The sequence below is a fragment of the Diceros bicornis genome, chromosome 38, assembly GCF_020826845.1.
Source record: "Diceros bicornis minor isolate mBicDic1 chromosome 38, mDicBic1.mat.cur, whole genome shotgun sequence".
NCBI classification, from domain to species: Eukaryota; Metazoa; Chordata; class Mammalia; order Perissodactyla; family Rhinocerotidae; genus Diceros; species Diceros bicornis.
Window position 1 is genome coordinate 26459006 of NC_080777.1, and position 24307 is coordinate 26483312.

At 32.2% G+C, this 24307-nt stretch overlaps 1 protein-coding gene across 5 annotated transcripts in view; it reads right to left on the bottom strand.

Annotated features, from left to right (window-relative positions):
* The window catches only part of DENND1B (DENN domain containing 1B), a 251133-nt gene that overhangs the window by 126210 nt on the left and 100616 nt on the right, over positions 1-24307 (bottom strand). For 3 of the 5 annotated variants that reach the window (XM_058533740.1, XM_058533739.1, XM_058533737.1), the window contains 5 exons: positions 15827-15896; positions 11919-11999; positions 8823-8882; positions 7355-7408; positions 4660-4770 (listed from right to left, as the gene is read on the bottom strand). In XM_058533740.1, coding sequence (XP_058389723.1) covers positions 4660-4770; positions 7355-7408; positions 8823-8882; positions 11919-11999; positions 15827-15896 — 376 coding nt within the window. The remainder of the gene's footprint in view (positions 1-4659; positions 4771-7354; positions 7409-8822; positions 8883-11918; positions 12000-15826; positions 15897-24307) is intronic. The other 2 variants (XM_058533738.1, XM_058533741.1) reach the window with 1 other exon arrangement.

Below are 24307 nucleotides of genomic sequence, written 5' to 3' on the forward strand. Positions count from 1 at the left end.
AAATTCCATAGTAAACTGAAATCTTCTGAAGCAATTGTGGAGATCAGAGTAGTTACAGGAACAAACCTTATAGAACCTAGTGAATGAAAACTTAACATACCCCTTAGAAAATTCCACAATTGTTATATTAAAAATTTTGTTCTCTAAATTAAAAGCCAACTGTTTACTTTTAGAAGATAAATGGACTAAACCATAAAACAGAAATACGTGCTCATTTCTATGAAAAACAGCTCTTATCACCACAAGAGCTGAAAGACACAAACACCTCCAGTTTTCCTGTCTTAGAAGTTTCCTTTGACTACCCTCCATACATATCTTCCAACAATGTGTTACATGAGGCCCTCAACAGTCCTATTTTCACACTCAAGACACATTCACTTAGCACTGAATGAAAATACAGTGTTCAGCAGAGCAGCATACATGTCAAATAATACAGCGGTAAGTAGAATTATTACCTACAATATCAGCTGACATAATTGGTTGCTAATGGGCTTTGGGAGGAACTAAAAATCTAAAATTTGTTCCTAGAATCGCTCTCCCTGAGAGGTCTTGATAACATTTTTTAACTGCACCCCTCTGCTGCAGCTTTAAAAACAAAAGGGGCAAAAATACACTTCAATAATCTTAACTAGGAAGTAGACCAGGGTAATCTTTGTTCTCTCACCAACTGTTCAATTCTTAATCTCCAGAAAGATTTTCTGTGCTTCAGGTTTCAGATTAAATGCTGATACAGGTGGCACCATTAAGAGACAAATCAAGAATATGTAAAAATCCAGATGGTGAGGTTAAAATCCTCTGGATTCCCCTTCAGTCTAACTAAACCTACAAAATCTACATTTTAATAGCTGATTTTCCGGAGATCACAAGATTTCTTTTTGCATATGCCCTTGATGGAAATAATGAGAGAAGGAGAGAAAAGCATATGCTAAATGCCTGAGGGCAACTGTGACAAAGGAAGAAACTACAGTTTATTAACACAATTCCAGCACTCACAGCACACTGCCTGCTCTAAATAGTCCAGAAAGAACATGCATCACACAATCAAATCTCTGTAACTAATGTGCTTACAGACTTTAAGAGGGTGATATTTACCAAGTAAATATTGGTCAAAATAGTAGCTAGCATTCAGACATCTGCTTTAAAGAGAAGCATCTCTTCCACCTGCTTCTACAGGCCACAGAGATACATTCTAGTTAACATATTACTGACAGGATGATGAGAAGGCTCCTGTCAGACGCTGGCCAGCGGGTGTTTGAGACAAAATGCACGGCCCCAGCTGACTAGTTAGAGAAAGTCTGGTGAGGTACAATTATGGAAGCATATGACAAGACATCACGCCTGACTGATTTGAGAACCGATGACATGGCTTTAAACAGCAATCTTCCTTACCTCTGGTCACAAAACAGCAATAAGTTAACTGATATACTCTTGTATATCATGATTTATTCCTTTGCTTTGAATACATGAGATTCTGGGATGACGTTCTGCTAGTCTACCTGAGATTCACTTGGGGCTTAAACATCTAGGGCCTGCCTACAGCATGTATAAAATCAATGTTCTTGTTCAGGATTACCAGGAATCCTTCTGTGTGTACCTGATAATGTATATATCAATAGAATAAACACAAAATCGACTATGTCCCAATTCATTAAACTCAAACACATAAAAATATAATAATCGGTCCTAACAAAATACTACAGTTTAATATACGAGGGAAAAACCCATTAAAATTTTAAAAACATAATATTCTTGTTATTTTTGCTAACATATCTCAAAACTAAATCTTTTGTATTTTAAAGTTTATCTCTATAAAGATAATTACAATTTGTAACTTTAACTACAAATAGCACCTAAAGAAAGAGACCCTCAAGTAAGCTCATTGTCTACCAGCGTATCATCACTAAAACCCCAGCAAGCTAGAACGTTGACAAATATGATTCTAATAAAATTAATAAATATCAAAGAGTAAATCCAAACAAAATTCCTGAAACTATAATAAAATTATGAATGTAAAGACACTTTAACTTATACATATTCTTCCAATAATTAAAATTTTGGCTGTAGATTTAAACAATAAAAAATGGCTAAAACACAATTTCTTGCATTAACATGAAGTACATTAGAGTCTTTATGGTATAAATATAAGAATTTAAAAAGCTTAAAAGCAAGTCAATTCATTGATACTTTAACTATTCCTTCCTTGGATGTTTCAGAGATTTCACTAAACTCTTTCTAAAAAATAGTTTATTTCTAATTTATGTTAAGGTACTAGTCTTTAACCTTAAACGTTACTACGCGCGGAATTTATAGCAGATATAGATATAGAGATACAGATATATGAATTTTCAAGATAGATTCAAGTAAAGCAGCTTCCCCTACATAAGAAAGGTAAGGAGAACATGAGAGCGAAGTTGAATTATGTTTATCAGTCCTATCGCCCCGAGTCAACCAAAACAAAGCTGGTAGCTTAGAGGTGACATCAACATCAAGTATTCACAAACTGGCATAAACAATTGGTATTCAGTTTACCTCAAAGATAGGAAACAACTCCCTTAATAATACCAAGCCTTTATTAAATAATTTATTTTTTAATTCAATTAAAGTTAAAGGGTAGGCACGTTAATTTTTATTCTAAATTGAAGATCTATTCTATTATAAAATTATAGCTAATAATCACTGAATAATCATTGAATCTTATGCAGATATAATTCTAAGCACTTCATACATGTATATATATTATGTGTGTATACATATACATATATATGTGTCTGTGTGTATATTTATCTAAATATATATCCTTAATCTTTAGAGCAACCCTATGAGATTAAAACTGTTACTCCCATTCTCCCAGTTTACATGTGAAGAAACTGAGTCAAAGAGAAGTTACCCAGCCATTAAAAGGTATTTATAAATTACAGCCAAGAGAAACACCAATATTTTACAAAAAAAATTTGCTCAGATTTATTTCTAATGTTTTCCTAAATAAAGCAGCTTATACATTCATTCACATAGCTCACTCCTGCTCTTTCTTCAGATCTCTGCTCAAATACTACCTCATTAGAAAGGCCTTCCATGATGCCCCATATAAAACTGAAACCTGCCCCTCACCTTTTATGCTGCACACACACTCATATAGAAACACATATAATGTGTTTTTCAATATGTAAAATAATATTTTTTCAATCTTTTTGGAAAAGTGGGCATATCAATATTGTAACTCAAAATATCGAAACTTTATTTTTTTCAATTGCAGAGTAATGGAAATAACCCAAAAAATTAGAATCAGGAGACCCAATTTCACATTGCCTGTCTCCAATTAGCTATTTGGCCTTGGGGTGGTCATTTAACCTCTCTGAAAACACCTTTCTCATTGATAGATAACCTAAATACTAAATATTTAACCTAAATAGATACTAAATAGACAACCTAGAGAAATCCTGTAACTCCCTCTACTCTAAAATACTAAAATTTCATAGAATGACATTTTCATTTCTACTATAGAACAAAACATAAAAATATTACCTTATTTTTATCAATTAACCAAATTTGTAAGGAAGCAAATTCATGCAATATTAAATAATGGTTTTTAATAAATATCTCATATATTACACAGAACTATATTTAGATTTATAGTAAAAATTTTTAAGTCAAAAATATTAGAATTTTGAGCCAGCCCCGTGGCTTAGCGGTTAAGTGTGCGCGCTCCACTACTGGTGGCCCGGGTTTGGATCCTGGGTGCGCACCAACGCACTGCTTGTCAGGCCATGCTGAGGTGGCATCCCACATACAGCAACTAGAAGGATGTGCAACTATGACATACAACTATCTACTGGGGCTTTGGGGGGGGACAAAAAAAAGGAGGATTGGCAATAGATGTTAGCTCAGAGCTGGTCTTCCTCAGCAAAAAGAGAAGGATTAGCACGGATGTTAACTCAGGGCTGATCTTCCTCACAAAAAAAAAAAAAATTAGAATTTTAATGCATAACATAGAAAAAATTAGGAAATCTAGCAAAATACTTTTGAAGATTTTTCTATGACCCAAGAAAACTCCCTCCATTCTTGCTGCCTTTACCACAGTAAGGAAGACCTTCCAAAAGAACATTTTAGTGAGTAGCATAAAACCTGTGATTAAAAAAAAATGCTACTTTGACTTTTAAGTTGTTATCAATCTGAAGAGCTCCTCCAAACCAGAACTATTATAGAATCTACTTTCTAACCACTACTTGGCAACAAAGATGAATCTACCTATTACCTGGTTAGGATAGCAGCTATTATCATGGCCCCTTGGTTTCTTTCAAGTAGCTCCAATGGAAAAAACCACAAGTGAATAATAAAGATCTCATAATAGCTCTTAAGAATTCTTTATACGGTAGAAGGCACTAAAATGAACTCCAGAGAGTTAAAAAGAAAAAAAAAAAAAAACAACTCTCATCTCCTGATAAGAAAAAATAATTAACCTGGCTTAATGCATCTGAGAGGGCCCTTCTATAAATCAGACTTTTGTACTTCAAGAGCCAGCTTAAAACCACATATCAAAAAAGTATGTAGATATTGTCTTATAAGTACACATAGAACATTTCTAAATCTGCAGAGGTTTGTAGGTCTTTTTGTGAAATGCTCAATACCTTCTACTCAAAAGGAGACGTGTGAAGTACTTACAGTGCTTAATTTGCTAGAGGTAATAACGATACGCCTTTCGTGCAGCATACTGGCATACAGTTGCAGCATATTGTTAACATCCACGGCAACAAAATATTCTGTAAGATTTCTCTGCACAAGTGAAAAACAACTGGGTAAGTTATAGCTCATGGTGATTACGAATAAAAACATTTTATAAAACATTTATCAAAAAGTCTTAAAGTTCAAAGGATGTTATTATTAAAAACTGTATTCATTAAAATAATTAAATTAATACTATTCTGCTGCCACATGAAGCACGTAACATTCTATTACTCTTTGAAATATAATCCTACTCTAGGAGAATGTTTCTCAGAGGGTCACATATTTCCCACTCTCCCTCCCTAGGTACCTGTAAAAGAAGCGGGTTTCCTGGGCCCCAATCTAGAGCTGCTGAATTGTAACCTTCAGAATATGGCCCCAAGAATCTGTTTTCTAAGCAAATACTCCTGGTGAATCTTATACACACTGATCTTTGGGAACTGCTACTCCAGAAAATACATTTGAGACTTTTTACATTTGTCAATCACTCAGCAGGCAACATCATTGTCTGATACTACGTACTATGTACAAGAGAACCAAAGAATGTGATAGATTTATAAGGCAGATCTTTGCTTCTTTATTAAGGAAAATCTCTTGTTTATATCCTATGTCAGGCCTGCTTTATACTACTATAACCAAATAAAATTTGGTGTTAGTCTAATTTGATTCCTTGATTTAACACTTTAAATTATTTTTCCCCACCTAAGAACAAAATTGGGATAAGCTACATTAACTTGACTTTTAGATCCTCTGCCTCTTATTTTTAATTTTCTTTACTCAAACTTAAGTACAGCAGAAAGCAACAAAGTAGTGAAGAGACTGAATAAGATATGATAATAAACTGAAACTGTACTACCAGGTGAACTATGACCTAGGAGGCTAAAATTTTAGCTGGGCAAGAAAGCAAGAAATCCAGTCATTTCTTCAATTTCCAAACGGTAGAAACTTTACCAGGACAAACCAGTAACGATGGCAGGGCATATAAATAGAGCCCATAAATATCAGTAAGTGATGTTGAATTTAGTGGGGAGAGACTCATTTCCTGTTTTCTCTATTTGAAACCCACCTCACTTTCCAATTCGACTCTTCACGTACGAAATTACTTTTATGGCACTGAATGTTCATTTTTTTTCCTATAATCTCGAAGAAAGATAATTTCTAGGTGAGGAATTATTTCTCAACAAGGAATGCTGTCTTATGTTTATGTCCTTGTTTGCTTTTTTTCCCCCCCTAAACCGGACTTTTTGGAAATAAAATACCTTAATGGAAAGGTAAAAATGTATATTCTCAGTGGCAGTTTTTCCTCAGAACGGTTCTTTAAAACTTTCAAAGTAATAGTCTCTAAAAAAACATAAGGTTTTTTAAATCAAACTATTAGCTGTTTATTAGCAAATGTAAGAAAGGTCAATAGAGGAGAGAGTGAAAGGAAGTAACTTTGACTTTGCACTAAAAACTCTGAAGTGAAGGGACCAGAGCCATATAAGTCAAGGCATGGTCAATCAGCCACAAGGAAAACATCACAGGGGGTACCAGGCCCACAGTGTACAGCGCACAAGACCGCAGGGCCTAGAAAGTAACCTGAGAGTTTTAAGGTCTCTCTCAGGCCCACATTAAGAGCAGCTTCCTGCAGTCTTCTCACAGGAGTTATCTGGACTCACCTGTACTAAAAGCACCACTGATAGTCTTGGTTTGACATTAGAAAATTTACAATTTTCTCCTTGGACTTCCTTCCTTCATAACCCATGTGCTTTTGGAAACCAAACAGTTATTAAGTTTGAAAACATTTCTGGAAGAACTGCAGAGTTCTGAGGAAAATAATAAGTATTCCTGGAAATATTTTTTCCTGTTGACGTTTCCTTCACTTTTGATCGAATTATTTCTACCAATTCATTTTATTTTTCCAACAGAAGCTGAAAAGAATTATGTAAGGGAATATTTCCTTTTCAGACAGCACTTAAAAGCATATCTGTCACTTCTACTTATTCATGTAAAACTTTTCTACAGAATATCAATTTGTAATAACTATTAAAACACTGAAAATATTTCTAGTATGTCTATAATTAGGACTCCAAATAAAATGCAAAATTCAGCAATTTTTATAATTCCTTCTAGTACCACTCAAGCCTTACTAAATATGTATTGCTTAAATTAAGATCAGGGTATCAAGTACACAACATCTAAGATTTGAACAGAGATATATACAAGCAATCTAAAATACTATGGTCAGTTTATTAAAGTCACTCTTATGTGTGATTTTCATTACGTGTGGAAATATTTCCCATTGCCATATTCATTCCCTACCAGCAGAAGTCATCTCTCCACAGATCGCCTCCACCTGATCCAGGGGAGTTGAGGACCTAATTGAATACATATGATCCTACTCAACTACCCCAAACGGTAGAAATAGTTTTTCTCATATAATTCTCCTTATCTACAAGCAGATATTAAGAAGGCGGTAAAGTGGCAGATATATAAAGAAAAAGAGATATCATTATTCCTAGTTCTTCATCATTTCTTACAAACATATTTACAATGTATTCTATTTCTCTATACAGGAATCCTTATTAAACAGTGAGACCAAAATAAATAAAATTCATCACTTGAGAATAAAAAACATAGAAAACAGAAAACTTACACTCTCAGGTATTGTTGGGAGTCCAGCTACATCAGGGGCAATGAAGTAGGAATGCTAATTAATAGAAATAAATCACATAAGAAAAGGAGAATTAAAATTTGGTAGCATTACATATAATTTGAGATAAAAATAAGAAAAAATATATCAACTAAATTAATAAATACCAAGGACTGACAAGCAGGATTTGTTGAACTTGAGAGATTCTACAATAATATTTGTAATAACTTTGTATGGTGACAGATGGTAACTAGACATATCATGATCATTTCATAATGTACAAACATATCGAATCACTATGTTGTATACCTGAAACTAATATAATACTGTATGTCAATTATACTTCAATAAAAAAATGTTTTAAAAGATTCTTAAATTAGATAGCAGGTTTATATGAGATTTAACAATAACTTTCTCATATAAAGTGTTAAGTGTTGATTAAAAATATTTAATTTTAAAATTGAAATAATTCTAGAAAAAGTTTAAGACAAAAAAGTATATTACTGAAAGGTTTATAAAAATATACCTATATGAAAGGCATATAAATATATTTATTTAAACACAGTTTAGAGAGACTGGAAAAATAAGGCTTGCTTATCCAAGAATATATCAAAATCTGTTAAGATTCCTGAGTTTCTATGCTAAGTCACAACAAATTTCTCTTGTACATATCGGCCACTATATCATTTAGAAAGCAGCAATAAAACATAATTTTTAAATATTTAAAACTTCTTAAAAATTTAATTACTCATCCCAAAATATGACCCTCATACACCCACTAAACAACTATTAATTAGCTTCTATAATATTCAAAGCAATACAACAGTTCATAGAAATACTTTTATAAAAAGCATACTGTGTTCATATTTCCAGTAATGTTCCCAAATTTTACCATCCAGAATCAGAGTACAACTAAATCACCCAAATTGTTTTATTTTCTGTTTATATTAATCACCAAAATTATTTTACTATCTTAATCACCTAAGGACATATTTAATACTGTCTTATAATTAAAGATTGGAAAAGAAATATTCTAGCCAATATAGAGCACAGTGGAACTCATCAGAACAAGGCTAGTTAACACAGTCATAATGTGTAATTTTCCAGGGTAGAAGAACAATATGAAATAAATCACAAGGTCTCCTGAGACCTTGTGACAAAAAATGTGACAGAAATCTCACGCTGTGAATGCACTTTAACATTACTACTACTGACAATGGAGAATATGCACAATTTTGGTCTCTATTAGCTACTTTTATTTGGAGGGGTTTTTAATAGTGTTGTATTTTATAAAACTACGCTTTAAAAGATAGTATAAACAGAAAATATACTCCAAATGATTAATTTTCTTAAAAGAGTCAAATTTACTCTTTCCCAAAGGATTGGAGTGAATGTTAAAAACACAGTGAAAGACGTAATTATTTTCCCAATTTAATAGTGATCTTCAGAAGCCAATGTCCCTTTAACTCACCGGTACTAGAGAGGGCTGATCTTTCAGAACTTGCTCACTGGCAATAAATATCTCTTGGTTCTTATAATACGTGAGAGAAAAAAATGAATGTTTTACTTTGATGGAGGAAGTTTACACAACAATTTGCTGTGTATTTGAGACAAACCTATGTAGCCACATTATCCACTGAAAATATTTGAATAACATTAATTATAAATGTTATTTTCAATGCTAACTTGCTAATTTTATGTTAGAAAAATCTTAAAATATTTTCATTCTCGACAGAGTAGAGAATGCTGTGGATATTTAATAATTTTGAAATATAGTTTCAAAATAAGCATTTATATTAGATATTAACTTTTCATAAAATCTCTGTGATATTCTAGTGGTTATAACATCAAGTCTTGACAAATTCATGTGCTGGAGTATTCATGAAATATGAACTTGTAAGAAAATCATAGTAGTTTCTCAAGACTTGTCATATTTTTTTAATAGAAATTCTGCAAACAGACAAAAAAATTTTTTTGCACTTGTGGAGAAACAAAAATTTCCATGATCATCAATTTTAATCTGGCATCATAAAACTAAAACCTCTACTAGTAGTTGAAGAAGAGTGTTTTAATCCCAACTGTACCACTCATTAATAGCACAGAACTGGGCACATTACATTATTAATCTGTTGTTGAAATCACATGAAATTGCTAAATGGACTTGATACAAAATTAAGGCAATATTTTATCAACCAGCTGAATTTACCAACACTTAAGATACTGTATTGAGAATAGGTGTACAAGATTTGAAAGCTATCACAGACTACTGATTCAAAAGCTTACAAGAAGTAATAAGGCTTAAATTACAGAAATAAGTACCATACATAGAAATAGAACACTCAAATTTCCTTAAGATTATTTCTGCTACAATAAAAAATATCTTCTCCATATGAAATGAAACTTCTATTCACTAACAATTAATATTTGAATAGTTTTTCATGGTATTTCTAGATATATCATTTCAAGTAATTCCCCCGACTACTCTCAAAAATTAACTCACTCCATTTCTCAAATGGAGAAAAGGGATCACCAAAAGAGATTAACTGTTTTGCCAACACTACACACTTAGTGACTGTGACTTAAACCAAAATCTTCTAGTCTTAGTATTAGGAGGCCTAGAAGTCTTTGACTTATGGTTCTTATTAACAAAAGCGAAGCATCTCAACATCCAGTGTTTTTGAAATGCATATTTATAAGGAATTTATTTACTCTTGAACAAATATGATACTCATATTTAAAGAGAGAATATATTTTATTTCTCGTTAATACTCTACAATAGCTGATTCTATTATCTTAGCCTCTATATTTCCTTGACCCTTTAACAAAGTGTTAGAGTCACTTTACAGACACAACTCTTTCAAAAAAAAAAGACACTTATTTTTTGAAAATCCAGAGCATTTCTTCATTCTATTTGACATTTTTCCTTGGCCTTTCTACTTCATTGCCACTAACCACAAACTTTGCATTCTTTCGGCTTCAATGACCCAGAAATCAGAGTTTCTCTTTAACTGCTCCTTTCTCTAATTCTTTCACTCCATCTGCTTTTTTCTACCATAGAGTCTATTTGAGTAATTAGACCTCAGCCTCTGCTCTATCTTCTCTGTATTCTGGCCTTTAAATGGCTCAATTATTCCTACAACTGTCTGCAGATGACTCCCATACTTGGGTTAAAAATTTCAGCTTATCCTTAGCTTTCCAGCCCGCAATCTCCAAATGACTACTGAACATTTCCACTTGGGTAGTATGCAACAAAAGAGGATGCAGACATAAAGGTGCAGAGATCACAGGGAAAAAAGAAGACTTTAAGCTGTTATAACAAGAGAAAGTTTCACAAAGGTGGGACTTGAGCTAGTTCCAGACTAAACATGCATAGTATACAAAGAGGCTTTAGCGAAAAAGGAAGGTGTATAAGTGAGAAAACACAGTGTTTGTTCATTCAAGAAGATGAACAGAACAAGGTGACTAGACTAGAGAATCAACTTAGGAAAACAAGTGAGACAGAAAAATGAAAAGCTGGATTGAGGCTAAGAAGTGGGTGGTCCTGAAAGCCTGACCAAAAGTTTGGACAAATTCTATAGAAAATGGTGGTAAAGATTTTCAGCAGGGAACTTTACATAGTTAAGGAAGTTTAATCTGACAGTGTTTTGTAGAAATAACTAGAAGGAAGACTCTGGACTAAGGACTCTGTGAAGTGCTGAGCACCTGAACTAGGGTGCTGGCAGCAGGAATATAAGAACAGAATAATGTAAGAGAACACTATTATTAAATGAAATTATGGGAGGAAATTTAGGCAAGAAGAAAGTTATTAGCAAATAAAACATATAATAAGAATAACAATTTCCTTATCTTGCAAAAAAGCAGAAGATCTACTAACACTATTACATACATTTCAAGTTACTTTTTCTTTCAATTTCTCTTGCATCGTTATATATTTCTCTTCTTTATTGGGACAATTTATTACAAATTTTAACATTCTATTTGGTACACCAAATTAATGAAGAATATTAATGAAAACAGCCATATTTTGTGATCACTAACTTTGAACCTTTACAAAACCCAAAATAGTAGTATGTTTTTAGATATAAATGGTACAGTTCTTGAAAGTTTCAATAGTTAATAATCTGTATCAACACAGGCTTACTGTTTTGACACTTCAATCATATTTCCAGTGTTTGGTGATTATACTAGAAGCTGTACTGAAGTATGAGAAAAAGAAGAAGAAACTTTTCACCCAGAATTTTTATCATATGGTTAGTTATATGCTATATGCTCTATTTTCAATTCTTACCATGTACTGTTTTCATTTTATGAGGGATAGTTTGTGTGTGTGTGTGGGGGGGGTTGTATATGTGCGCGTGTGCGTGTGTGTGTGTGTGTGTGTGTGTGTCTACTTCCTTATTATGGATAGATTTCAGCTGAAAATCAATGTTCCTCACAATCAAAATATTCTCACAGATTCCAAGTTTTCCTGGGAGCAGAGGTCACTTAGAGTTTCTTGAAGGTGCATATGTTCCTAAATGAGAAATGGCTATGGCTCCAAAAACTCAGTTCCTGATTGAATACTTACCACACTCAAATTGACAGGAGTGTTTGCCTTTGGTACTGGATGGTTATAGAGTGATTTGAGAGTTTCATTCAAATCATTTTCCTAGAGTAAAAAAAAAAAAAAGTACATTTTATAAATCAGATATATACTAAGCAAATACAGCTAAAACTACTTGATAAAATCATGCACTGTGCCTTCTCATATTAGACATGTTTTACATAACTGTTTTCCACAGGAATGTTTCAAATAGTTGAAAATGAAATACTTAAATCTAATAAATATGGAAAAGATATTCAAATCTCTTTACCCAGAAAGAATAACAGCATTATTTCTACTTACTATAAATATGTATTTTGCAAAACTTAATTACTACAAAATGCACTGATGACACCTATAGAAGGAAATCATTAAATCCAAGAACGAGATTGAGTAAAAATAGCAATACAACTTTTTTATCAGTTCACTGAATGCTTTCACTGTCCATTTTAATTTTAAAATCTCAAAGCTAATTTTTAAGGAATAGATACAATTTAAGCAAGATTATTGTACTAACATGCAACATAGAGGTTATTCTAAATATTTCTATTCTAAGTAGCTGCTGGTCACTACTTGACCCGTAATAAATGGGATGAAATAAAATATGTAACACATCTACTTTATAGGAATTGTGCAATAATAATGTACCTTGATATGCACACTCACTTCTTCTGAATTATACCTACAAATCCAGTAATAAATATATGAAGGCAGCTTTTTATATACATAGTTATTTTTATTGTCTCTTAAAATGTTTATGTTGGGAGAATAAACCAAAGGAAAAGGCAATTATTCAAGGAAAGTAATAATTTTAAGAGATTTGGATATGAAAAACACGATTTCTCACAATTTCTCTTATAACTTGACTGTCAAAACTTAATAATTCAGATCTCTAAAAATGCTTGCATAAGTGGGCACTAACAACTGCCTATTTGAAATACTCTTTAGAACGACTAAAAAGAAAGACTTTAAAGAACTTATCTCTTGACCATTTAAACAATGAAATATACCACAGAACATTCTGGATGATACTGATGCTCTGTCTATACAAAATTCCTATGGCTACATAATTTTTTTAAAAGTCTAGCTTTTAAAAATCCTTTGTACTTGCCTGATGTTGATCAGGTAAGGATAACTTGAATTACAAAACCTAAATAGCAATCTAAATAATCTGTGGCACTGGATTACAAATGAAAAGAAAAAAAATATTACAATTATAGATTTACTTCTGGCTATTTAATTAATATAGTGAACTTATAATATTTTTTCCTCTAATTGGGAACACAAATGTAGTCTCCCTTATTTCCTCTTCTCTGAAAATCAAAATCATACGGATTTGCCCAATAGTATTTTCTTTTATATATTCCAGTATTACTGATGGTCTTGGGGAGAATATGAAATATAATAGATATATAAATATTACTTTACCAATATAAGAGTTTCTAAAAGCAAAGTATTCAAAATTTGGACATCTAAAACAAATAATGTTGGTTCCACATGTATACTCACAAAAACAAAGAACCAGAAATTATCATGAAGTAGAAGTCTGGTTTTGAGTTTTCACTACAATAATTACTTTTATTTCCAAGTATTTTCTTAGGAAAATGAATGACTGTACAGCTTCAACATAAAATTGTTCAAGTGTAAAATGACTTTCTAATGAATATTGCACAGAATTAAGCATATCAAGTGTAGAGCCAGAAATATTTACACACACATGCATACACACACATTCACAAATACCTGGACTTTTGACAAACACTAAAAACTTGCTATTATATTATAAGAATAAAATTTGATTGCCAAATTAGGAGACTGCTCACTAGAAGAGTAAAAGGAATGTCTTAATTTATTAATAATACATTTAAATTCTATTTAATAAAAAATATCTGGAGCAGTATTTGGGCTGAAATTAGGTTTCTTTTTAAAGATATTTATATTGAATCTTAAAAGATGAGTGTTCTACCAGGACTCCTAAGTGAGTGACCTACATAATTTTGAAAGACAACTATGCAGAGTTATGTTCTGGGAAATTTAAGTAGCTCAAAATAACTGGATGGTACACTATGTATACCAAAGTGGGAGTAGATTAGCCAGGAATGAATGAAGAAGTCAGATCATGAAGCTTCTTACTTGTCAGGATGCACACAAGTTTAGATTTTATTCTAAGAAAAAACAGGGAGCTGTCAGGAGGATAGTAAGCAGTGGAATGATCTAATCAGGTTTCAGAGAGATCATTCTTAAAGACAAGAACATGGTGGTACTAACAGCTAAGAGTGTGTATAAAATGACTGTAAATAATATAGAGAGAGAAGAGAAAATAAAACTAAGAACATAAGAAAAACAAAATTTTAGGTGCAGATAAACGAAAAAGGTCAAACAAAGACTGAGGACACAGCTAAAAGCAAGAAAAATGTCAGGACAACCAAGAAAAATACAATCTCGAGAGTGAGGGAGTATCATATGAGAATTTAAACAGATAACCAGAGGATGAAAAATATATCATGAATTTGAAAATTAGAACGCAACAATAGTCAATCATTAAAGATTTAAAAAAAAAAACTTTTTATCTGAAATAAACTGCATCAAATAGCACAGCTAATACCTTAGTCAATTAGTCCTTGCTAAAAACATCAAAGAATGATTAAGAGGAACAATTTACAAATTATCATCCCAAAGAAGTTCATTAATTCAAATGCAAACCGGTTTTTGTTTTATTTTTAAGATACAAAGATAAAGACCTAAATGAAAGAGCTAAAACTATAAAATTCTTAGAAGAAAACATACAGGAAAAGCTACATGACATTGGATTTGGAAATGATTTATTGACATGACACCAAAAGCACACGCAACAAAAGAAAAATAGATAAATTGGACTTCAAAATTAAAAACTTCGGTGCATCAAAGGACACTATCAACAAAGTAAAAGGGCAACCCACAAAATGGAAGAAAATATCTGCAAATCATACATCTAATAAGGGATTAACATCTGAATATACAAAGAACTTACTACTCAACAACAACGAAACACGACTAAAAACTGGGCAAAGGACTTCAATAGATATCTCTCCAAACAACATGTACAAATGACCAAAAAGCACATGAAAACGCTCTACATCACTAATCATTAGGGAAATGCAAATCAAATCATAATCACATACCACTTCACACCCATTAGGATAGCTTTATAAAAACAAAACAAAAACAGAAAATAACAAGTGTTGAGGAGGATGTGGGGAAACTGGAACCCTGTGCACTGCTGGTGGGAATGTAAAATGGTACAATCACTGCAGAAAATGTTACAGTGGTTCTTCAAAAAAATTAAACATAGAATTATCACATTATTCAGGAATTCTACTTCTGGGTATATATTCAAAAGAAATGAATGCAGGGACTCAAACAGATATCTGTACACCCATGTTCAGAGCAGCACTGAGGTGAAAGCAACCCAAGTACTCATCTAGAGATGAATGGATCAACAAAATGTGACGTGTACATACAATGCAATATTACTCAGCCTTAAAAAGGAAATTCTGACACATGCTATAACATGAATGAACCCTGAAAACATACTAAGTGAAATAAGCCCATCACAGAAGAACAAATATTGTCTGATTCTACTTATAAGAGGTACATAGTCAAATTCATACAGGAAGTACAATGGTTGCTGCCAGGGACTTGGGGGAGGGGAAACAGGAAGTTACAGTTTAATGGGCACAGAGTTTCAGTTGGGAGGATAAAAACATTCTAGAGATGATGGTGTTGAGGCTGCAGAAAAACGTGAATGTCCTTAACGACACAGAACTGTACACTCTGATAATTAAAATGGTAAATTTTATGTAATGTGTATTTTACCACAATAAAAAAAAATGGGGAAAAAAAACATAGCTTACCAGTTCCTTAGCCAAGTAATCTGCCAGAGTATTTAGAAGCTTGTAATATACTTCGAACCATGGCAGGTAACTGAAGAAAAAAAAATTACTTAACAAATGTATATATCGTTTAGAATCAAGAAACAAGATGACAAAACAAACATTAAACTTATATTATTTCAAACACCTTGATCCTGGAGGAAAGAAAAGAACTATACCCATGTTTTCTTTACTGTTACAGTGAAATTTTACATATTTTCTATTATTAGTTTTCGTAAGACAATCAGAATCCAAAGTTCTACTATAAAAGTTATTCATTACACACTTCTATTTTATGTCAGCAGAATTGAAAATTATTAATTCTATTGCATGGTATGAGTACATCAAAAGCACTCAAAGGACAAAAACTAACCACTGTAATAATATATAAAATAAAAACTAATTTTAAAAAGCTTTTAAAACAAAGATACAATCATTTCTTTTTAAATATTACTGAATTGAGTATATAATACAAGAGAATTATGTGCTTAATTAATCAATTCTTCAGAAATTGATTTTTAGTAAGATGGTAAATTTCAAAATAAATACCAATACAAATAACAGAAAGTCTACTTCAAAAACTATAAATATTGTAAATAGCTTTTAGATATCAAAAACAAGTATAATTCAAAATTCATTTTGATTCATTTTGCTTGATACAAATAGAATTCATTTTTATGAAAGCAAAGCACCAAATCCAAAAATCAATTGTACAAAATAAAATCTGTACTCTTTATTAACAAAGTGAGGTATTAGTATATTTAAAATCTATCCAAAGTTTTTAATTGTTAATTAAAATGTATGCTTTCCACATAGAATACTAAATCACAAAACACACCAGTGTAGTTAATTATCAATTAACAAATACTCATTTTTCTTCAAAGAATTACTACAACAGGCTACTTTTTTAAGAGAAAATAGTGTGATACTTCTACTACATAACTGTATACTGACAGGAGTACACATACATAAAACAGATTTAAAATAGAAAAATCAATGAATAGAGCTTTGAAAAACAGCATTCTATCTGCATTTTTTCATATAACGCCTGATTTATTAGTGACTATGAATGATGCTTTTGGGATCAGGAGTAACCCAAAGTCGTAACAGAAGAACAGTTAGATAAACTATAGTATCTTCACTCAGCAGAATGCTATAGAATTCTTTAAAATGATAATTAAAAATACTAAGTAATGGGCCAGCCCCGTGGCTTAGCAGTTAAGTGCTCGAGCCCCGCCACTGGCGGCCCGGGTTCGGATCCCGGGCGTGCACCGACACACTGCTTGTCAGGCCATGCTGAGGCGGCGTCTCACATACAGCAACTAGAAGGATGTGCAACTATGACATACAACTATCTACTGGGGCTTTGGGGAGAAAAAGGGGGAAAAAAAAAAAGAAGCTGCTTCAAAAAAAAAAAAATACTAAGTAATGGTATAAGAGATGCTACCTACCCACTTCTGGTTAAATCTAGCATATTGAATACACGCATTTATCTCCATGCCCTTTGGAAATGCCACTAAAATGACAGTAAATGAATAAAAAGGGTATCGGAGAGAAAGAGAATGGAGAAAAAGGTAATAGAGAGCAACACAAGTGAATGGTTCGTAAAGATGGAAAGGAAACGAAGACTGATAACTGACCCAGCAGAAGAGAGAACAGAAGGAAAATAACCAGTAGCGAGTAGATTTGTCCCCACAGACCCCTCAAACACTGACTTGGGAATCTCGCAAATGAAAAAACACCTCAAAGGTCCTACTTCCTTGGAGTGAAACCCACCACTGCACGTACAACGTTTCTAATTCAGTTTACTGCCCCTATCTTAAATATAAATTAACAGTCCAACCCTCAGATATTTGAGGAAATACAAACATCACTACAAACATAAATACAGGAACCTCAAGTAAACCCAAATAATACGAACAGCAGACGAGAACTTCAGCAAGTTACCATTAACATCTTCAGGAGCTAAGTAAATGCTACTACAAAAAGAAATCTAAAGAAGACGAAGAAAGAAGTGGTAAAAAGGATTAGTAGACGACAAGAAAGAGTTCTCAGAAATTCAAAATATAAAATCTGAAAAAAATTAAAATCAATAGAAAGGTTAGAAACTAAATCAAGAATATCTCCTAGGAACTAGAATAAAGAAACAAACTGAGGGATGATGAGAGAGCAAATATTAAAATATTAGGGCATCAATCTCGACAATCATGTAGTTGACTAACAGTAGTTCCAAAAAGAAAGAAAAGAGGGAAACAAGGAAAGAAAATTTCTTTTTAAAAATTACTGGAAAAATTCCCAGAACTTTAGGCATGAGTCTCCAGATTTAAAGTGCTACTGGGTAAATTACAAAATAAATGAGCCAAACCAGAGTATCACAGTGAAATTCCAGAACAGGGGACAGAAAAGCACCTAAGAATTTCCAAAGAGACAAAACAGGAAACACACAAACAACTCAAATTTGTAATGTCACTGAGCTTCACAACAGCAATCCCGGCAAGTTACAGTGCCTTCAAAATACAGAGGCTAAATCCTCTGCAACCTAGAATTCTTTGTCCAGAGAAGCTATCAATCAAGTACGGGGATAGACTAGAAGCATTTTCAGTCATGTTAGGACTCAAAAATTTACTATTTCTCAATTTACTGTTACTCCGTACCATTTTTGGGAAGGTACTAAAGGGTGACTTCAACAAAATGAGGGAGTGAAGCAAAAAGGAGGAATAAGTCTAAGAATAAATTGTGCAAAGGCTGAGAGCAATCAGTCCAGACTGAAACAGGCATGAGGGCAACGGGAGGGAGATGCTGGCAGCGTGGTTACAACAAGCATGTTGACAACTTCTTCATGTGGGAGGCTGGAAAAATTTGGATAGGTATGTGACAAATCTTTGACAGCTTTTGGGAAATCTGAAAATCAGAAGTTAATATTGGTAATCGCAATTTTCAAATTTAAATTATTCAGCTCTTTAAACTCTAGGGCTTAGATGGCTGTTCTACTATATCTTTCACTTATTAAAAAAACCTTTAAAAATTACTAATATTGTTTTTAAATTATCAACTCAATATGATGCAAATTACCACATTATATTTTCTATACTCACTATAACTCGACAAAATAATTTTCATGGGGAATGGTCCTTCTACCAAGATACACTAGAGTTCCTTGGATGGAGGGCAATTTCTTTCATCTGTAGTCACTTCATATTCACATTTCAACTTTTAATGGCCAGAAGAAATTGCTATTTCAAGAAAATTTCAATGTGTCGTGTAGTTCTGATCTACATGTTCACATAAGATGAAACCTAATCTATTTCAAGGAACATGCTGGTCTGTTTCTATCCTGGTTTCAAGAATCTTTAGATAAAGCAAAATTTATTGATTTTAGGTGGTTGCATGTCTACCTGTTAATTCATACATTGTCATTTTAACCTTATTCAAATAATGTGAAACCTTATTGAACCTTAACTCATCTTTCCTGGTCTGCTATAAAAATAAAAAATATAATAAGTATCTCATAATTATAAATTATTACAAAGTGAGATAATCTGTTTTTTCTTGACCAAATACGTTAAAACTCCTAAATGTTCTAGCTTTCTCATCTTTACATTATTACTTTTCATTGGTTATCCTTCCCCTTTCAATTTGCTTTCAAATTGTGAAGATGAACTGGAACCCAATTTTTCATTAAGAAGCTAATTTATACACATAAATACAATTTATCTGCAAGATTACTTACTTGTTTTAGAAAATGAAACAAACTGCATTAATAAATAATTAATATTTAAGTTACTTTTCAAAATTTAATAGCTTTTACTTGTGCTAGGTATTTTGGTATCTATATAATTATTACTATTTTTTTATAATCTCCAAGAATACTAACTTTTACTGAATTTTGTCCTGGTACCAGGCTATGTTTGTTCTTTATACAGGGTATGCTGGATTTTGTGCTCACCTTCATCCTCCTGATTAACAAATTCAACACAACTCTATTACAGTTAAAGCACTGCTGGACACTGTGTTGTTTTATAACCTCCTCTAATATGACTTCATCTATAAATCAGACTAACATTACTTTAAAAAAATATATTATAACAAAGTTTACACTTATGGGATATTTCTCATAGTCATCTTGAAGGCCTCATCATGCTTGGTTATTTCTATTTGGGCAGTATAACTGACTAGTGAGTTCTACGCCCATCTAGGGAGTAGAGAGTAGAATTTAAGAATCAGAGACTACATATGTTAAAATAATTGGAAGTACAGTAAACAAAATTTCTTAAGCACTAACCAGGTACTTTATATGTGTTATGTCACTTAATTCTTATAAAAATGCTACGATGTATATATATTTGACTAAACTAAGGTAAAGCAATTTATCCAGGGTCACAAAGTTACCAAATGGCAAGCCTGGTCATTACAACTCTGATCAACCTGACTGAGCAACATATACTCAGGGGTCCACTACAGACAGTCCATCACCTAACACAGGCATTTATTTTTATTTCTATAGTATCCAGCCTTTGAATAAACATGTCCAATGACCAGAAATTTTCAAGCAGCTAACCAAATTGTGATAAAATTCATTTTGGTTTAATCTTAAATCAGTCTACATATAATTTCTATCCACCGAAGCAAATTCTATCTTCCAAAATTTGTTTAACTAATGTCCAGAGCATTATCTTCATGCCTTTTAAATTATATCTTGTTCACGTGCGCAAATTTCTCAGTAGACAAAGATCTGTATGATTTGATTCTTTCATCTAACATATTGGTAATTCCTTCCAATTGCAGACTTTAGTACTGTTTCTATGTTCATCACTGTGGATAAAAATTTTGAAAAGGACATGGCCTGCAACATAGTACAAGATCCCTCCCAAAATAACATAAATCTATTTCTCAACAATGTAAGTGTGATATTTTAACCAATAAGAAGACTCATAACTGCATTATCTAGCCAACATTTTCCTCCACATATAATTTGCTCATGAGCCAACAGTGGAACAGACTCTTTCAAATTTCTACAACAGCACTGCCTGATACACCATTAAGTACTATCACCATAAAGAACCGCAGTTACACACAATGTGCTCTTTGTGAACATGTACCGGTTCTCGGGGATAACTAGCTCCTTTTTAAGAGTCCATATCATTCACATTTTTTTAATAAAAACATCACGTATCAAAGTGGAACTACTCTGTAATCTAGTCAATGCTCCTGGAAATGTCAAGGAAGTAGAGACATTTTCTGTTACAAAAAAAACAACAGGATGTAGGGCAGAGGGTACAAACTGGCTACTTCCAGACTGTATCTAGCCCATGGACATATTTTGTTTAGTCATCACATCATTGTTATTTAACTGAATAAGCTGCCAACTTCTAAATCTGAGTAATTCATTTAAAAATCTGGATTTCTTGCTCCTGTTAAAAATCAAAAGAACTGGCACTACTGGTCACACATTTTTCACTTTGCAACAAATACCTAGAGCTGTGAATGGCTTGTCTTTGGATGGCAGGCGTGCTATTTGGATCACCATACTCACCCCAACTTCCTACTGTCAGACACCTAATCTGCTTATCTCATTTGAGTCCCTTACCTGGTCCCTGGAGGTAACTGAATTCACAACTCCTGATATGGAGCAACTACTCAACAGGAAGTCAGCTCACTTTTGTATGACAAGAAAATGGTCCAGGGTACACAAAGTAGTCAATAATTCAAAAATTTTAACAGGATTCTACCGCAAACTTTAAAGACAAAATACGTGGCAAAAATAACATATATATAATAAATATTATAAATTATATAAGCTTACCTCGTCCAGGTAAGAAATGTTACTCTCATGTTTTTATTTTTGTGGTTTCTTAGATAATTTTCAAACAATATATGTGCAAAGCAATTAATTTTTAACTAATGTATAAGCTCTTAAACTGATTATAAGTTAAAATAATTTTTCACTAAATTTTACAGTCCCAAAGACAGTCAAAATCTCTTTTCTTACAACCAACCACAAAAATCCTAGAAAGTTTAAAAGATGTATTCAATGTATTATAATGACTAAATAAGATATTTTACTTGAATTACATAAAACTGAAAATGTAATTTCTTTAACAAAGAATAACGTCGACTCTCATAGTCTTGTAAACATATACAAATGTGAAACAAATACGTTAGGACCAATTATTTTAAAACAAAAGCATGAGATTCTTCAAAGGTTAGTTATAAGATTGCTTCCTTAATTTTTTGTAAAGACATAAGGCAAAAGGCAAATGTATATATAAAGTCATGAGTCCATTTGAGGCAGTAAGAAGACTTCCCCCACACTTGTGCTTCCACTACAGAGCTGATAAAACTTTTACATTCTGAAGTCAAAGGTTAAATAAAGGAAAGGAAATGTTTTTTGTCAAATAGTCAGGTAACCACTAACAGTCTAAGTGATCAGCAGGAACCTAACTTATAGTAATCAAATAAAACTAAGGAAACTGCCTTTCCGTAGAAAAACGTCTAATGTCTAGAGGCTGTTTTTCTGTCTGGAAAATTGACACAAAATGTGTAAAATTGAAACATTCTGCTTCTAAGGGATTTGCCCAAAGGAAGAGTGTGAAAGCTTCCAGCTTGGTATGAGTTAAAGGGGGCGGGGGAGGAGGGGGGACTACAAAGGCCCTACACATCAACCTGTCCTCCTTATTAGGGAATTTCATTTTGAAACCTTGGCGACAATTTTATAGTTGTAAAATTATATTAATCAAATTAGGAAAAAAGTTATTTCTTGCATTTTTGCTAGCATATGAAAGCAATTCTAAATACAAACAATGGCAAGATTTAAATTAGTAACATCTCAGGATATTTTTGAAATCTTGTTAAACTAGGATAAACATGTCATAGAAAGAGCTAAAGCATACAACTGTGACTGAAAATTCAAAATTAAATACCAACTTTTATATTAAATAAATCTAAGTTCTAATATTTCTTCTAAAAAGTGAACAAAACAAATAGATATCAAATATACCCAATTTTAAATCTTATAAGGAGAAAAAGAACACACAGTTTTTATAGCATGGTGTTCAAATTTTCTAGCTTAGAACTCTAAGGTAAATCTAACTTACTTTCTAGTCTTATACTAATGTCATCCAGGAATGGAGAAAAGTAGCTTTAAAGTATTACGTGCAAATTTTTGAGCTCAGAACTCTAAGAATAGAGTAGTTTTTTATTAATAGTGTATATAAATCACTTAGCAGAGTGCATGGCTTATGGTAAACAAACACTAAATGAGGTTGCTTTTAATTTATTGTTATTATTAGTATCATCGTTGTTGTCTCTAAGCTAAAAATCTCTGCTATTCAAGAAATCCAACACACAGTTATTTTTTGCTTTCCTAATGAAAATGTATTACCAATTTGTACTTAATTTTACTTTGTATTTAAAAATTTTAAACATCCTTAAATGTATCTCACTTTCATTATGACTACTCTTTAAGGACGTAAAATATTTTAAACTGTTCAGTATCAACAAAAACTCAAAAGACATATAAATATTATTTTAAAATTTAGGTCATTAAAACATAAATTCAAACATTAGAAGGTAAGACAAATGAAAAGATGTTTTGTGAAGATATATTTATTTGATCACGATAAAAAATTTAAAGTGTTTAACAGGATATCATAAAGACAACAGGAGAAATAATAATTTTAATCTAAACATCTTAAATCATTTGATACTAAGAATGACCCCTGAAAATCAATCCAGTATTATCTCATAATGGAATACCTAAAAATGTAGTATGTTTCAATATAAATGCACTAGTTTTGCACAAAAGACAGCTACAAAGACAAGGTATTAAAATTTTTCATATTCTAAAGTTATAATATATTCCAGGTTAAGATATAAGTAACTAATTTTAAAAACTATAACCAGAAAGGAAATCCTTTTGTGCTAAATCTCAACTTTTAAGGAAAGAAAAAAGTGAAATGACCAATTGTCAGATTCAGCGTGTGAAAAAATTCTCAGCACTTATGGGGGATAATATGAAAGCCACAGCAGCTTTTTCAACTTACAAACTGCTTTATAAACATTCATTCATTTTAAAAACTGTGAATAAAGACTACAGTAAATTATTTAGTTTGCTATCCAATAGAAAGACCTGTAAATGTATCTTAACAAGTCTTATGGAAATGAGACCAAAATGAAATAGCAAAATCTAAGTAATGGTTGTGTTGCAAATACAACCTTTATTTTCTTTTTTTAACTTCTCTGGATCTTCCAAATTTTCTATAGTAAAATATATTACTTTTGTTATTATAAAAACATGGTTAAAGACATATTTCTGCGTCTTGCTCATAGATGTATTTTGTGATTTTTTTCAATAAGTTTTAGTCCTATTAGGTTAAATTCTAAGGCTTCTTAGAATTTAGGACTTAGAATTAAGGCTGAATTCTAAGAAGACCAGGACACTCCCACAAAACTAAATGCAAACAT